The 16,382-nt window shown below is 40.9% G+C and overlaps 1 protein-coding gene across 1 annotated transcript; it reads left to right on the forward strand.

Moving 5' to 3' along the window:
- The first annotated feature begins 1,159 nt into the window (after positions 1 to 1,159).
- LOC144629015 (sodium/mannose cotransporter SLC5A10-like) lies at positions 1,160 to 15,943 on the forward strand. Its single transcript, XM_078487159.1, has 15 exons — positions 1,160 to 1,356; positions 3,306 to 3,386; positions 4,106 to 4,210; positions 4,349 to 4,408; positions 6,974 to 7,078; positions 7,467 to 7,572; positions 8,170 to 8,250; positions 8,804 to 9,111; positions 9,677 to 9,894; positions 10,926 to 11,070; positions 11,500 to 11,587; positions 12,458 to 12,706; positions 13,642 to 13,836; positions 14,814 to 15,078; positions 15,187 to 15,943. The coding sequence occupies exons 1-14, from the start codon at positions 1,264 to 1,266 to the stop codon at positions 15,005 to 15,007; spliced, it is 2,028 nt and encodes a 675-aa protein (XP_078343285.1). The 5' UTR covers positions 1,160 to 1,263; the 3' UTR covers positions 15,008 to 15,078; positions 15,187 to 15,943.
- Positions 15,944 to 16,382: the final 439 nt, after the last annotated feature.

Genomic DNA, 16,382 nt, shown 5'->3' on the forward strand with positions numbered 1-16,382 from the left:
ATTTTCGCTACTGGTGGAAATTTAAATGAAAATAAACTGAAAAGTATAAAGAATAGGTTTTAGTTATTACTAAAACTAAAGTGCTTTTTGCATAAAATAAATTATTGCTTAGGTTTTAAAGAGCCAGAGAAATATTCAGCAGAGTTCATAGCAGATGTTTATCATTTCTTTTTTTTTTTTTTTCGTTCATAAAAAAGACCGTCCCGAAGGACGGTCCAGCTGAAAACATCGTGAAACGTTCTGGCGGCTGTCAGTGCTATGCCGATAAAGAGTTGAAAGCGCTACACATTTTGAGCGTGATAATTAAGCTGACAGACAGACAGACAGTCACACGTGCACAGACAGGCGAATGTAAAGCAAACGTCGGAAACCAAACAAACCCTTCACTCAAAATCTTGTACAGTACTACTAGTTGTAAGGCGGAAGGAATCTATTATACGAAGGCGTCGTATGTGATTTTTTTTTCTACGAAAATTACTTAATTAAAGTTATAAACCCGATAAAAGTTTCATACCAAATAGAGTAGGACAACCCCCAGAACTAAAGCTCAGCTCTGGGTTGGAGGTAGATGATGGTTTAAAACTATAATAATTGTAAATCTTCACTAAATCTTTCTTTTGCCTGTTCAGGTTCCAAATCCACTTAAACCCCGTTCCTCTCTCCTTCTTCATAAATATCTAAAAAATATCTAATAAAATTTAAATAGCTTTGCTAGAGACTTTTTTTTTTAGCCCCCAAGAGCAACTTGTTCCTCGTGACCCAGGCTACGCCGGCTTAGAGGACAAGGCGGCTCTGGGAACGAGAATGAGCTGCAGGCTGCAGGCGCTCCTTTACTTTCAGTTCCGTGCTCTTTAGTCACGGGCTTTGCTTGCCCGTAAAATACCTTCTTTGCTGCGGGAGGCAAGTTACGTTACGACAAAAACCATTCTCATACCTCGAGTCTTCGTTCCTTCTGCACAGGCTTGAAGAAACGAGCTCGTCTACTGACCGCTGGTCAAAGGGAACGAAGACCCTGGGTACGAGGACAAAAACAAGTTTCGAGAGTTCTGAGTTGCGCCTCCCTCGACTTCCAACGCAGGGTTCGTCACGCAATCTTTCTTCTATTGTCTCTAGCATAATTCGATTAACACCGCTTGGCTATTTTCATTTCGCGTGACAATCAAACACTTTGAAAGAGTCACAGACCAAATCCTCTTGCAATCGCCCCTGATATTTCCTTGTATTCAAACATTCGCTGGACGCTATAGCAACCCAAAGACGACCATGGTGTTCGAAGAAGACAGAAAACCTTTAAAAGCCGTGGATTGGGTGATAATAGCATTTTACTTCGTTGCCTGTATTCTTGTGGGACTATGGGTATGTACGGTAATATCACCGGTCAGGACGGTTAATGACTGCTTTTCTCCGTGTTAAGAAAGCTATTTTATAGTTAATTGAAAGCTCATAATGCCATATTCTGTGCTAGAGCTTCCTTATAGAGAACATTTTGCACCTAAGGTAAAGATGCCAGTTCCGTGCATGGACAACGAGGTATTTTAAGCAGCTCGTAATACAATTCTTCGCCAATCTCATGTCTGTTGTTCGTTTGCGACGGTTATCTGATAAAATAATAAAACGTTTTTAGCTCGCTTAACTTTTGTTCTAAGCTACAGTGTAGTTCTAACTTATGCTAAAAGGTCTGCGAACGCGAAATAATTTTTTTTAAAAATTTAATGCTTTGTAATAGGGCATAAAAATGAAAGCTTTTCAGATCTTTCAAAATTTCTATCCTTTTTTATCAGCACTTTGTCTCAGATGTCCGCATGTGAATGAACCAAGAAGCATGTAACCAAGGAGCTAAATTGATAATCGCAATGAATCAGTTGCTGAATTGATGATTAAATTCTTCTTTGCTAGTTGTCAATAAGTCATTTAAAGCATTTAAATCAAAGCCTAGCAGAGCATGTTGGTTTTCAAAATATGTAACCGACCTTTTTAAAGCAAATCAAATGTTTATTTAAGTAAGTAAACTGACCATTTAATTCGAACCAATTTCAATAGTGGGGGCCATAGTAACCTTGGCGAGGTGTAACAGACAATAGGTATTAGCTTGCTTGTAGTCACATTATTCACAGTCACTGTTTTTATTATTCAACGAGCGGTAAATCTCTCTTGCACCGCACCTAGCGTGCATAGCAGTCCAGTTGCCATAGCCACAGAAGCGCTAGCGTTAAACTATATGATTGCAAAAGTAAACTAAATTTTGGTAAAACATCATTCTTGTCCCCAGAGCCACGATCCTTTTATATGTGCATTTGCAAGTTAGAATTATTGCTATTTCATATTTATCGTGATTAATGAAGAAATGGGTAAAAAAGAATGAAAAAAGACGTTGCAAGGAATAGAAAAAAAAGAAAAAGAACTCGTGATGGGGACCATCAAAGCGTAGTTCACGTTGTTACACCACGATTTACGTTCCACTGCAAATTAAGACAATAATTTTAGGCTCCTTAAATACACATTTAGTTGTTGTCCTACGGGCCAAGATTTCCTCTGTCTACATTCCTATTAATGAGCTTAACCTTTAATCGGATCTGTTGTCTGTGATTAGGGGGGCTCGGTGTCCTAATGGTAAGCTCCTTGAATTTGATAGAGCGAACTGGGGTAGAGCACTGACCAAGATCATTTCGTCGTCTTCTTGGGCAAGACACTTTCGGGGAAGGGTGAATTCGAAGGGAACTCCGTCATATGAAGGGGACGGGGAAGCTCAAGTTCGTAGGAAAATTCAAATTTGAATTTAAGCCCTAAATTAAGGAGACCAATCTGGGAGTTGCTAAAGCCTTTTTGACCCCTAAAAGATACCAATTTTTATCATGCCTGATCGGTCTTGACGTCAAAAAAAAGACGGTGTTTTTTTTTTATTATTATTATTTCTTCATGTGCAACCCTAAACTAGACGTTGACCGGCTCAGAATGTTGGAGTTCTGTCCTGAACACCAAAACACGACAAGCATGGATATATCCTAGTCCCTTTTGCATGGAAGTCCTCTCTCCAAACCAGAGGACGCTTTACTCCCACAGTGCCCCTCTCAATCCAGGAGAATGAATCGGGATACCGGCGAACTGTTGGGGGTGTTACAATACTCCTCACCCCCCCTTGTCGTTTCGATTAGTCATGCTTCAGGGAGATTGCAGTTAAGCCGGCACCAACGATCAACGAGCGCCTTACTTAGTTTATCTACTCACTAATTACCTCCAAGTAAAGTGTGGCATATACGTTACAGTACCGCGATACTCATTTTGTCTGTGTATGAAATCTTTTCCAGACCAAGTTCAGACAACAAAGGGGAAAAGCTGAGACGGCAGAAACGTTTTTCTTGGCCGGAAGATCCATGATGTGGTGGGCGGTAGGTCCATGTACCTCATGCCGGAATAAATGTTTTATCTTAACGCAGGATAAAGGCTTTCAGATACGAAAACTTTCCATAAACGCCTGCCAAGGTTACGACTCTCTTTTTGTAGCGGGAAACAAGAGAAAGGAGCGAAGCGCCGATTTTTTCGAACCCCCGCTCCTGAAAAACCGTCAATCAACCCTGAGTCCCAATTTGGGTGTCACGCAACACTAGATTAAGTGGGCTATCAGCTGTTGCGTGCGCGTGACAACCCAAATAATGGCTTCCAGGGAGACTGCCCTGTTTGGTGACCATGGCCCTTTTTGAGAGAAACTCTCATGTTTAAACAGAAACGGAACTTACTCTAACAATGGAAGCTTGCGACAAGCTTTTACCAACCTCCTCCTTTGCAGTTATTTTCTTTGCTCGCCGCGCAAACACACGAGCAATTGACAATGATCGAAGAAAGCACAGCCCAGTCGGTTTGAGACTAACTGTACATTGAGAAAATAATGCGAAAATTCTTTGAATGCCACAACTAGGAAATGCAATGAAAGGTGGCTAAGCAACTTCGCTGTCCAAGACATGATAATGTTGAGCTCATCCACTGTACTCGATCAAGAATCGACCTTGATGTCTCCAAAATGCTCTTGAGGCTTGCTCTGTTAACATCTGTTACCTCTGTTATCGAATTCGAAGCAGTTGATATTTTTTCTCTGTGTTAATTTTTCAAGGTTGGACCCAGCCTATTTGTCAGCAACATCGGCAGTGAGCACTTCATTGGGTTGGCTGGGTCTGGAGCGGCTACAGGGATTGGTGTAGGGTCGTATGAATGGCAGGTGAGGCAAATTTACCAGTGTCCTACATGTATGTGAACTTAAAACTAATACTTAACCAACGAAATGTCAATACTGAAAAAAAAACTTACACAATAGCATATTGCTACCCATTGATCTTTTTCCTTTGATTATGTTTAGGCACCTTTTATCTTACTCCTTCTTGGATGGGTTTTTGTGCCAATTTATCTAAAGGCGCGGGTAAGTGCACAGTACAATACAAAATGTTGGATTATTGCGCGTGGGTACCCTATAACACCCCTCTGTAACAGACCTGGTGACACCTGATTTTCCACCAGGTTTTCAACCAAAATCGACCAGGGAAGTAAAAAATCCACCAGGTTGATTACTTACTTTTTGTATGCAATAAACTTAGCGGGGTAATTGTGCACAATTTTCCGCACCGATGTCGCCTAACGGCTGTAGATGACACCGTCGTTTTTTCGCATTGTACGTAAACAACTGAAGTAATATACTCTTTGTATCCTGCTCTTAGACGGAGAAAAGTGGCAAAGGAAAAACAGAATCGAATAAAGGCATCGGACTTAATTTCTCTTAAAACAAGTCCTTTTAGGCTTTCGCGTTATACGGCAAACGGGCCGTTTTGCGATCGCCGAGCGTTCTTTGTATCGAACAGTGCATTACAGCCACTAGATCCGCAATGGGTCAAATTTAGCAAATCATTGTCACAATGAGCCAATGAGTATAATCATACTATTGACACTGTCAGTTTGCACTTGGACTTGAAACAGTCGTGTTATATTCCTGAAATCCTCTGAAATTCTCGCACGTTTTTGTCCATCAGAGATCATACACGGCACGCAATGCATGCAGAAGCGATGACGAATAGAAGAACAAATTCCGCCGACCGCCTTATGATATAAGGCGATGGACTGACGTTGTCGCCTTAAAATGATTCCTTTAGATGCATGTTACTTTTACAGTTCTTAGCAGGCCTGTAGGCAGGATTTAAAACGACGGTTCTTCAGAGCGCCAAAGATCTGAAAGATGCAACCGTGTGAATGCCGAAGATGTAAGCTACTACTGGGGGTCCAGGGGGGCATGCCTCCCCGGGAAATTTTGAAAATTAGACAGGCCGAAATCACATTTTGTGCGTTTTGAAGGGAGTTTCATAGGCAACTAGGCAGCTTAAAGTAAACTTAAAAAACACGATTATTTCTAGTCCTTTTCAGTTAAAATCAAAGCTCCTTATTTTTGGAAGGGGAACGCGCTTCACCAGGCAACCAACCTTGCGCTTGACGGATTACACCACCAAAACATACATTTACGACTTAAATTCCTAAACCGCGTGTTGAAGGATATTCAGACAGATATTCGATATGTTTCAAAAACAAATTGGGAGAACGTTTCGCGGGATCATTTTCTCGACTCCCTAGTCCCTAGTTTGAACGTCTCTCAAGCCCTGCTAATTTGACTACAAGTTTAATTACTTTTCCAGAAGGTAAATGACATAAATATGTATTATCAAAAGAGCCTAGCCTAGCACCAAGAGACAGATCCAGAGGTTGTCTCGCACGGGCGCGCCTAAATTTAAACGGTCCGTTTACCATTAAAATTGCAAAATGTTAAAAATGCCGGCCCCTATTCGTTGATCCATTTTCAGTAGGTTATAGCATAAAGACGTCAAAATAGAAAACCGTTTGCTTATATCTTTTACAGGTCGAATAAATTGTCTCTTTTTTTCGGATTAAGCGAGCAATTACAAATACGTTTTAATGACTGCAGTCATCGGCATCAATAGTTTCATGCAGGCGAAAGCTACACAAAGTAATATTTAGACAGTAGTTACAATTTGAGGCAGCTTAATTAAAATTTACCGTCATACGCCACTTGAATGATCTTGAATGTACTTGAATAACTTGCGTATTTTTTACATCACATTGTGCTGGCGGGCTGCAAAGTTTAACACGATATTTTTTACATCAAACGCCTCTCAAACTGCTCAAGGCTACTAAATTGACGAAAAAAAGGCCGTTTAATACTCACCAAGAATTATTTCGGTCAACCTGATTATCCTCTGCGTAGTTATTCGATAAAACGCTGTAGAAAGCCGGGTCAAAAATACTTCCACACATTTGTTTTGGGCCGCGCGCGCTGTTCAAATCGCTCTGAATCATTCACAAGCTCGTATTACGTACAGAAAAGGAAACAGATCTGTTTTGTCTCTTCAGTGGTGTGCTTGACAACGGAACAAGCGACAAAAACAATAGAAAAAAGTTAACAATTACCTTTTGCTATATTTACATCAAGTTATAGTCAATTATTAAATTATCTTTTTGCCGGGCGTCGTTTTCTTCTGTTTATTAAAGCCAGCAGAAAGATTTTGGTTTATTTTTCCTGACCAGGTAAACAAAATTCTTCACCAGGGAGAAATAAAATTGACCAGGGAATTTTCAGATATTCACCAGGGACCAGGGAGGTCAAATTTCCACCAGGGAGGGCAAAATAACCCACCAGGTCGGGTTTCACCAGGTCTGTTACAGAGGGGTGTCCTATATATGAGCTATGTAGTTTTTCTGGAGAATAGCAACTCTGGGGTAGAGCAGGGATTTTTGGCGTTAAGTCTAGTATAATGTTGTAAACTGGAGCTAAAATGGTCTAGAATATCAGAGTGGTACATCTTAATTGCCGTAATTGCATGTTACTCAGTGACTTTTCCTCGCCACTTGTATTTTTTGGACAAGAAAATGGAAACTCGACTTTCTCCTCACTATATATCACTAGTAACTGTTTTAATTCCTTTAGGTATACACGACTCCAGAATACTTGCTAAAACGATTCCACAGCACAAAGATCAGGACATGTTTGACAGCAGTGGCTCTTATCTCGTATGTCCTCACCAAGATTTCTGTGAGTAATAAATCAAAACCTTGTATGAGTTTAGATAAAAAGAAAGGGTGGATTTTATTTAGCGTTGGACATCAAAGAATAAGCCTCAAGGCTAAAAACACAAAAAAACACTGACTGGGGGAATGAATAAGCAACAAAGGACTCGTAAGGCAAAGGGATAAGCTTTTTAATCGGGAAGACGAAAGTAAAAAAGATATAAGAAAAGAGGAACTAGAAACCGATCGCTTATTGAAGAAAGCTATACCGTACCGTGAAAGCAATATAACTGAATAATTCCGATTAAAAAAATGTGAAATCCTTATTAAAGAAACAAACTTAACGATGTTCTGTCTCGAGCAACCGGCTACAGTTGATGTTTTTTCGAAACATGTTTTCTTTTCGGTTACAGGTTGATATCTATGCGGGCAGCGTATTTCTGTATGAAGCTGTCGGTTGGAATATTTACATCTCCGCTGCTTGTGTTTTGGCTATCACAGCTGTTTACACTGTCTTGGGTAAGTCTATGGGACTAAAGCCTGCTGAGTAAATAGACAACCTTCTCGCACGTTCAAGTCCCTCCCCCGCCCCTCCCCTCAAGAGACGTCTGTGATTTAACCCGAAAAATACCAATTCTAATGACGTAGCTCTATAGAGATCCTTGTAGTATCTCTGATTGGCTGTTACTTGCACGTAACAGCCAATCAGAGATACTACAATTTTCAAAACTGAGCAACAACCAATCAGAGGCACTACATGTATCGATGTAGAGTTACGTCATCGTAGCTATTATCATCATCATCATCATCATCAGTCCTTGTCTCGCCACTGGACGAATAAGACCTCATGTAACGTCATCAGTAAGGTTATTTCTTTTGGCTCTTGCAATTGATCGGGGGGGGGGGGGGGAGGGGAATTAAATTACAATATTAAATTAAAAACCAATCAACACGAAGTTCGTTCTTCTGGTTTGATGCTTCTATGTTTCTGCAGATGTAGAACCTCCGTTATTTTAATATTAACTCGAGTAAAACGTTTTGCACTGTACTGAGCATATTATCGGCAGTCAAATGAACATTCATGTTAGCCAAACTTCTTTCGTTTTGCACTTGCAGGTGGTTTAACAGCTGTATTCTTCACGGATGTGTTGCAGTGCACCATAATGATTATCGGTGCCATTGTTGTCGCTATAATGAGTAAGTGAAGTTAACTAAAGTCGGAGAAAGAAGAGCCGTTATTTGTAGAGTCCACGTTTTTCGGAGGACAACAGCTGTAAAAGATCAAGAATGCGCACTTTGAAATCTATAGTATAAAATTAGAATGAAAGGAAAATATTTTGCACTTCCTTTTTGATTTAAGCTAAAACATTTGGATCTTTTTGCTAGCCAAATTTTCCCATTTGTGTTTTCTTTAATAATCTTGGCGATCAACGTTTACTTAAAGAAGGTTCCTCAGTTAGATACCTTGGTAAATGCAATCCAAGCTCCGCATGCCTCTGAAAAAGTAAAGCGACTGCGCTCTCGAACTGTGTCACGTTAGTCACCAGTTGATATACCACGTACAACAAGTCTTTGAAAATCGTGCTATTTTTGGAATAGCTAAAAGGAATAACCAAAGTCTGTGGCTAACACTGTGGAGAAATTTAAAGGGAAGGGGGTAATGATCTACCTTTTTTATATTAAAGTTACGATTTAAATCTTTAGGAGCATTCCCACTTATCCTTGGATAAAATTTTCTCTCTCATAACAGGCTTTTCTAAAGTTGGTGGAATGGACGGTTTGTGGGAAAAATACGGCGCGTCTATGGGTAAATCCATCACTACAGCTGCAACTACAGCTGCACCAACAGCAGCAGTCAGTAATGTCACGACAGCAGCAGCTGTTCTAAGCACCGTGACATCCACAGCCTCGAATCACAGCAGCAACCAAGATAACTGCTTCAAGTTGACTCCTTACTGGGGTAACCTGGTGCGACCACTAGATGACCCTGACTACCCCTGGTTGGGATTGTGGACGTCTCTGTTCATCACATCGGTGTGGTACTTTTGCACTGATCAGGTAAATCATTTTTTTTGGCAAAATTCAATTTGCCAAATGAATTGCTCGCATGAGGAGAAACTGTATATATATAGACGCTGAAACCATCCCCTATCGGGCGGCACGTCTCTGTAAAGGCAAAATAAAAAGAATTACCTCTCTCGGTATTTGAACGTAGGCATGGCAACATGCACGTCCACGTTTTTTTTTCTTGGTTAAAACAATTATCCTGCAAAATCTTTCAGACGATCTATCATCCGATAAGAGGCTGAAGGCTGAGTGGGCTAAAATCAGAAGATATTCCGCAAGATTGAGTACGATTATTGATAACTATTTAAAAAAATTGTCCACGAAAACTATTTCACTGCTAAAAATACTTGGTTATGCAGCGCTTTACAAGACTTTGGACGAATTTTCGCAACCTACGGGCATCGCAGGATATGTGTTATGTACGGATGACGAATAACAATAATTTCCTGATCACATACGTGTTGGCATCGACACAATTTGTTGAATAATAATGGGGTGAATGCGTTTGTTGTTATTCTTGTTGGTTTTTGTCCACAAAGTTTGGTCCCAATTTCAGGTCCTTGTCCAGCGCGCCCTGGGAGCCAAGAACCACATTCAAGCCAGAGCAGGGACGATTTTTGCAGGATTTTTAAAAATTCTTCCCATGTTCGTCATGGTAATGCCAGGCATGATCAGTCGAGTTCTGTTTCCTGACTCCATTGCGTGTCCAGACCCTGAGAGCTGTAAGGCGGCCTGTGATAACAAATGGGGCTGCACTAACAACGCCTACCCAAAGTAAGTTTTAGCTAACACCATGTCCTGTCAACATCTTAAGATCTACGAGCTCACCTCTGAAAAAAATTGTGTCGCAGCCGAATAGCGAAGCGCGCGAGGTTTAAAAATAGAATGCAAATGAATATATTCCCACGAATCTCTGGAAACATCAGCGTGTTCTGAGAGAAATAGAAGGAATCTAGGCAAGGTTTTCGTTTATGAAAGGTGTTTTAAGAACACCGACTTTTTTAGAAAAATTTTTAGGAAAACCGTTCGCTATTCCGGTTTGTTTGTCTGAGTCTTGTCTGAGTCGTGACGTTACTAGCGCGCTTCGCTATTCCACGAAACGTCCCTAATGGGGTTCACTACAATGTTGGGACAATAACTCAACTTTAACAAGAAGCGGCCATTCCTTATGCCGGCACTATTTTTTTTTAAATGAAGCCTACAAAATAAAGCCAGATACGTCTGATTACTGTCATAGATTCAGTAGTGTGGCAGCTCTCGTAAGCTTGTAATTCTACTGGTCCTCTATTGTAGCAGTTGTTATTGTTTTGGGGGCTAGGGGCATTAATTGTTCCTGTTGTTTGTTCTATTGTTCTCTTGAAAGGTAGCGAGCCACTCATGTGAGACATTGCGAAAGATGCTACCCGAGTCCATAGATTCACGCAAAATGACTACAGAATCAATCGGCGTGTGCATGATGTGATCAAATTGTAATCATTTCTTTTTGTAGACTGAGAGGCGTTTGTTGTCTAATGGTTAGTATGCTGGACTCCGGATCGAGTGGTCCGGGTTCAAGCCCTGGCCTGGGTCGTTGTGTTTTGTTCTTGGGCAAGACTCTTTACCCTCATAGTGCCTCTCTTCACCTAGGTATATTAATGAGTACCGGCGAATTTTATGCTGGGGGTACCAGGCAATGGACTAATATCCCATCTAGAAGAAGTAGAAATACTCCCGCTAGTCGCTTCACGCTACTAAAACCGGGATAAGCTCTGGCCTGATGAGACACTTGGCTCGTAGTCAGACTTTACCTTTTCACCCTTTTGTAGACTGGTGCTGAACATCCTTCCCACTGGCTTGGTCGGTCTGATGATGGCCGTTATGATGGCAGCGGTCATGTCCTCACTGAGCTCCGCATTTAACAGCAGTGCCACTATCTTTACTGTTGATGTATGGCTGCGACTCAGACCTCAGGTAAAGATATCAGCTTTTATTGACTGATAGACATCGAATAAGATAGGTATACCAGTCTTGTCGATTTCGTTCCCAGAGCCTGCGAACCCCTTGACCAGTGGTCTGGAAATGCGTTTTCCTCTGGTCAAGGAAGACGCGGGCTTTGGAAACAAGACTGCGGTCTTGTGTGAATATGGCATAGCTATAACATTTTTGTTTGACTGAAGTCCATCGACTCGTGTCCAGATATCAGTTTTATTTGACTGATAGGTATCAAGTAAAGTGCATATGCCAATTTTGTCTTGAACAGGCGGCTCGAGCTCATGAGAAGAATTCGTGAAAATAAAAGCCCTGTGGCCTCCAGTTGTTTAGATTCAAAACTTTGATCACTGTTTGATGTTTAAGGAAATATCTGTTATAAACATTATTGCTTTATTTTTTCTTAAACAGGCCCGAGATCGAGAACGAATTATTGTTGGCCGACTGGTCGTGGCTCTTCTTGTTGGCATCAGTTTGTTGTGGCTGCCTGTCGTTAAAGGTGATCAGCACTGTTTAAAGCATATTAGACATTGTATAATTACTCCAGTTTATTCTGGTTTATTGGATGATTGTTGGCTTAGCAGAAAAAAAAAAAACAATAAAATAATAATTTCCCTTGCAAGGGCAATGCAACGCTCGCGCTAGCTATCATGGTCCATCGTTGATTGTTAAAAAAAATTGAGCATTGGGATAATGTATTTCCAAAGTTTAGATTGGCTTAGCGGCCATAAGATATCAGCCGTTATTACACCATGCCCGACAAACATGGTCGACCAAAATCGTCTTAGAAAGATTTACAGATATTCTGCTCTTGTTTTTATTCCACTTGCTCTCGTTGGATATGAGATGAAAGTAAATTATCATTTGATCAGCAATCCCAAAGTAGCGCATCAGGAGACATTATTTTTTCTTTGCATTCCTGCCGTTGGTCCAGTTTGCAAAGCGCGAGGTTTGTTTTGAGTTTCACCGGGCCGGGTCAAACGTCTCAGGCAACTTTTCTTTCTATTTCGGGGAATTTCGTTCATATTAAAGAGCACGTATGAGCAAGGATAGATAAAATATTTGCTTATTGTAAATATATTTCCATTCCCTCGAATAAGCGAGTATTTTTACTTTTTAAACGTCAAAGTATTCGAACCGAATACTTTGACAAATGGCGCCGACAAGTCCGTATTTACCTGTTTTCAAACACGTAGAACATTTTTAGAAAAGCTCCAAAAAATTTAGTTAACCATCGAAGTTTGAACAGTGAAAATTAAAGCGTTATCTTTGAAGTACGTTTAATGTTTTTTACATATTTCTATCGTTTGACCGCGGTCGAGTTCTGAGTGTACAATGTTAATACGATCTGTTTGAAACCTATTTTCAGGTTTTGCCGGAAGCCAACTATTTGTCTACCTCCAGAATATCCAGTCATATCTGGCGCCTTCAATCTCGTCAATGTTCCTTTTGGGAATCCTGTGGACTGGACTCACGGAACACGGAGCAGTAGCTGGACTTCTGGTCGGGTTTACTATGGGAATTATCAAGTTTATTGTCGAGAATGTGTACTCACCACCACATTGCGGCGAGGAGGATACACGCCCTGGATTTGCCAAGCTACATTTCATGTATTATTGTAAGCAGTTATTGAAACCATCAAATTATTTTGATAATAGGTTAATTACGTACTGTAGCCACTGGCGCGGGTGACCTCAAAAAGCGTTCATCCTATCCCATCACAAATAGGTACCACCAATAACTGGCCCCTGCCCGAGCCCTCGGGTATTATGGGTAGTTTGTTTTCTCCCCAGGCTTCACTCGACTATTCAAAATGGCGGCTTGTCAAAAACGGGCAAGGGAAATAGAAGGGATGGTAAGAGGAACTGGTCAGGACTTCGAGTATTAATTGGACAAAATTATGTACCAAATTATTAACATCTTTTTGCAAACTTCTGTGTTACTGTTTCAAATATCTTATAAAAAAAATCATTTCTAACAACACCAAACATCGAAAACAAATTTCGAAGTTCAACTGAATTCCACTGAATCGCTTAAAAGGCGATTTTACAAAATTACTACCCGTAAGATTTTACCTATGGTTTAGATGGTTATAATTAATTTTTGTGAACTTTAAAATATTTTTCTTAGGCTCTAATTAGAAATTGTTGTTGGTGTTACATCTTTACCTTTTAAAAAGGGTAGAAAATAGAGCAATAGGATTTAAACTATTCTGGTACTCGATATTTGTCCAACTAAAATTAATATTACTCGATTTCTAGACTGCAAAACAGTCGTTTTTTCTCTTAGTCGTTGGAAAAAGTGCTTATCGAAGGCGCGAAGCGCCGATCGTCTAGCGTCTCTCCCCAGTCTTACCCATAGTTTTGACATTGGCTCCAGACCTCTCGCTCTCGTTTCAACACCGAGCGCGTTCGCAAAAGATACGACTGTTTTGCAGTCTACTCGATTTCCTGATGGATTCCGTCTTAAAACTACAGTTAAAACTTTACGAGTAACGGAAACGCAAAAAAGTAAACAATTAAAAAATGCGTTATTTTTTTTTCTGTATTTCAGCGAATATTCTGTTCACCATCAGTGTATTAACAATGGTAGTGGTTAGCTTTTTCACCAAGAGAATTCCACGAGACGAGCTCGGTAGCTTGACTTGGCCCACCATTAATGACCCTCCACTCTCACACGGAGCGATTGGCGAGAGCGTTGAGAAAGAAAACATTGAGAAAACTGAAAAGGGAGACATACAGATGAAGGGTAAGGAAAACATACCGGAAGTCTACAACATTGTTTATAGACTTCCACCCGTACTTTTGTAAGTAAGGTTTAGCGCTATGAATTGAGGTATTTACTAGAGAGATTAAGCATGACGTTATACACATGTTTATACGGTTAAAGGCAAACGCGAGCTTGCCTTCCATTTTTTTACCTTTTTTATCGAATTCTAAAATTAATTTCTCATAAAAATAGGGAGGAAATCCCACATTCACGACAAGTACAAACACAACACTTCCCATTTCCGCGTAAGAAAGCCAAACGGTAAACGGCAGAAGTTGAAGTTTTGCCGTTCGCGGGTAAAATAAACGTCATGCTTAATCTCTCTAATAACTGTTATTATTATACGGGTAGCCCGGCGAGAAGAAAAAGATTAATCAAACCCTACGCTTTGATCGGCAGCCCGAGGATGCAAGATGTTGCCCACTCGGGATTTCCCGTTATGTCCCGAAAGACAAATTGTGTTCTTTATTCCACATTAAGAACATAAATGCTGTATTGACTATTGTTCGTTCAAGAAGGCTCAATATCGGTCTCGTTTTTCTCTTTCACCAATGTACTCCGCCATTTTGGCTACATTTGGTCAATAACCTACATTTGTCGTTACCTTATTTGGTGCGTTATCGGAAGTAGTAAAGAGGTCAGTAGACCATCTTCGGGTCATCGGGTGATATTCGACAATCTTCGGAACTTTCTTGATGATCGTCAGTTCCTCGGTGTTCTTCGTGCTCGTCCACGATATCAAGTGGACCCCTTAGGACTAGTCCGCAAAAACGCTATGTTCTATCTGCCTCGTACCCGGGCGTCGCTCCTTAGTCGTTCGCGGTGCGCTTTGCGTTGTGGGATCGCTCCCTAACCATCTATCCCCGCGCTCCCTGTTTTCCCGCCTTCCCACCTTAACCGACTGGCGCCTAGGGACGAGGCAGATGTTCAATTTGTTTTTTTTTCATCGTTTGTAGGCGAAACTGAATCAAACCTGCCTGATACTCCATCTGCATCTATGGCAGTGTTTCACCCTGAGGAGAAAACAGAGCGCATTTTCCTCCCTGTGGTTCAGTTCCCGGTTGAAGAGCCCTGGCTGAAATGGCTTTTGCGAATCATGACAGTTGTGTTGATGTTCGCGCTGATAGGACTGTGGATAAGATTCGCGTAGAGGAAAAGAACTGGAAAAGAAGACTTTGCGAGGACATGCTACTTTATATCATTTTGGGTTTATACATTCTCGTTCCCAGTGCCTCCGTTTCTTTTGGTCACGTGGTCGGCGAAACTACGTCATGTCATTTTAAAAAATACGCGTGGCCCTGGGGAAGAGGATGGGGTTTATACAGCTAGTTCGCTTTTTATAAGGATGAAAACTTTCAGTGAAGCTCATGTTGCACGTGAAGCATTTGTTTACTCAGTAATAATCATAGGCCGCAGGCCTCAGCCGCCTACAATATACCCAATAATGCTGTGAGCCTCAGTAATTATCGCTCCTTATCGCTCCTTATTCTCTCTATTACAATTATTGACCCTCCCAAAACCCTATTTTTCTCTTTCTGCATTACACCGACAATTTCACTCGCTTCCACACTGATGTTTTGGTTCATGGCTGCATTCGTCGATATATTGCAGGGAGAGAACAAAACTGATTTTAGAAGGGTCAGTAATTATTTGCATAAAATCATTAGAGCTGTATACCTTGTTGGTGAAATTGGCGGCAAATTAATCATGGTTCTGCGCTGCCTTTTTCCTTTTCCGCCACGACCGACTCCACACGCACCTGTGTCAGAAGCGAGGCCATACATGCAATCCAAGTTCCTGTTTGGATGCGATCGGCTGTCCGGGTTCGAGCCCTGACCGGGGTTATTGTTGTGTTCTTGGGCAATACACTTACCTGTCATACAGTAAACACCCGCGTGTAAGAACCTAGCGGTTTAAGAACCTGCTGGCAGAAATTTGCCATTTTAATACCCCAAAATATAAGAACCTGTTTAGCCAAGCAAATTTCAGCAGGTTCTTATATGTGGGTTATAGAAAATTTTTATGAACATTTTTAACAGAACATCCCAAACTGTATTTACAAATAAAGAAAAGACAGATTCACATAGACTGTAATTGTCTTCTTTGGACCTTGCATGAGGCTTGAAGCAATACAGTTATGAATAAATGCTGCATAATGAAGGACCAAACCCATTTTTTTTCTTCTCGTACAATCAAAAACTATGGCTCCTGCTTAGAAATTAAGAACCTTATTAAGAACCTACTTAGCCTAAATTACCAATAACTACCCCCAAATACAAGAACCTATTTTGCCAAACTTAGAAAATTGTAGGTTTTTACGCGCGGGTGTTTACTGTAGTGCCTCTCTCCACCTGATGCATAAGTGGGTACCTGCGAATTAATTTTGGGGGTAACCCTGCGATGAACTACTGTAGCATCCCATCCAGGGGGAGTAGAAATACTCCTAGTCGCTTTATGATGCTACGGAAGCCGGGATAATCGCCGCAAGTATCAGACTTCACCTTTACTTAAGTTCCTATATAGTG

This window comes from Oculina patagonica, chromosome 10, assembly GCF_052425735.1.
Source record: "Oculina patagonica isolate OP01 chromosome 10, crgOcupat, whole genome shotgun sequence".
In the NCBI taxonomy this organism is placed as follows: domain Eukaryota; kingdom Metazoa; phylum Cnidaria; class Anthozoa; order Scleractinia; family Oculinidae; genus Oculina; species Oculina patagonica.

Coding starts and splice junctions, on each gene's coding strand:
- LOC144629015 (XM_078487159.1), top strand. CDS start 1,264: ATGGTGTTCGAAGAAGACAGAAAACCTTTAAAAGCCGTGGATTGGGTG. Junction 11,071..11,499: donor GGCTGCGACTCAGACCTCAG/GTAAAGATATCA, acceptor TTTCTTAAACAG/GCCCGAGATCGAGAACGAAT. Junction 12,707..13,641: donor GCTACATTTCATGTATTATT/GTAAGCAGTTAT, acceptor TCTGTATTTCAG/CGAATATTCTGTTCACCATC.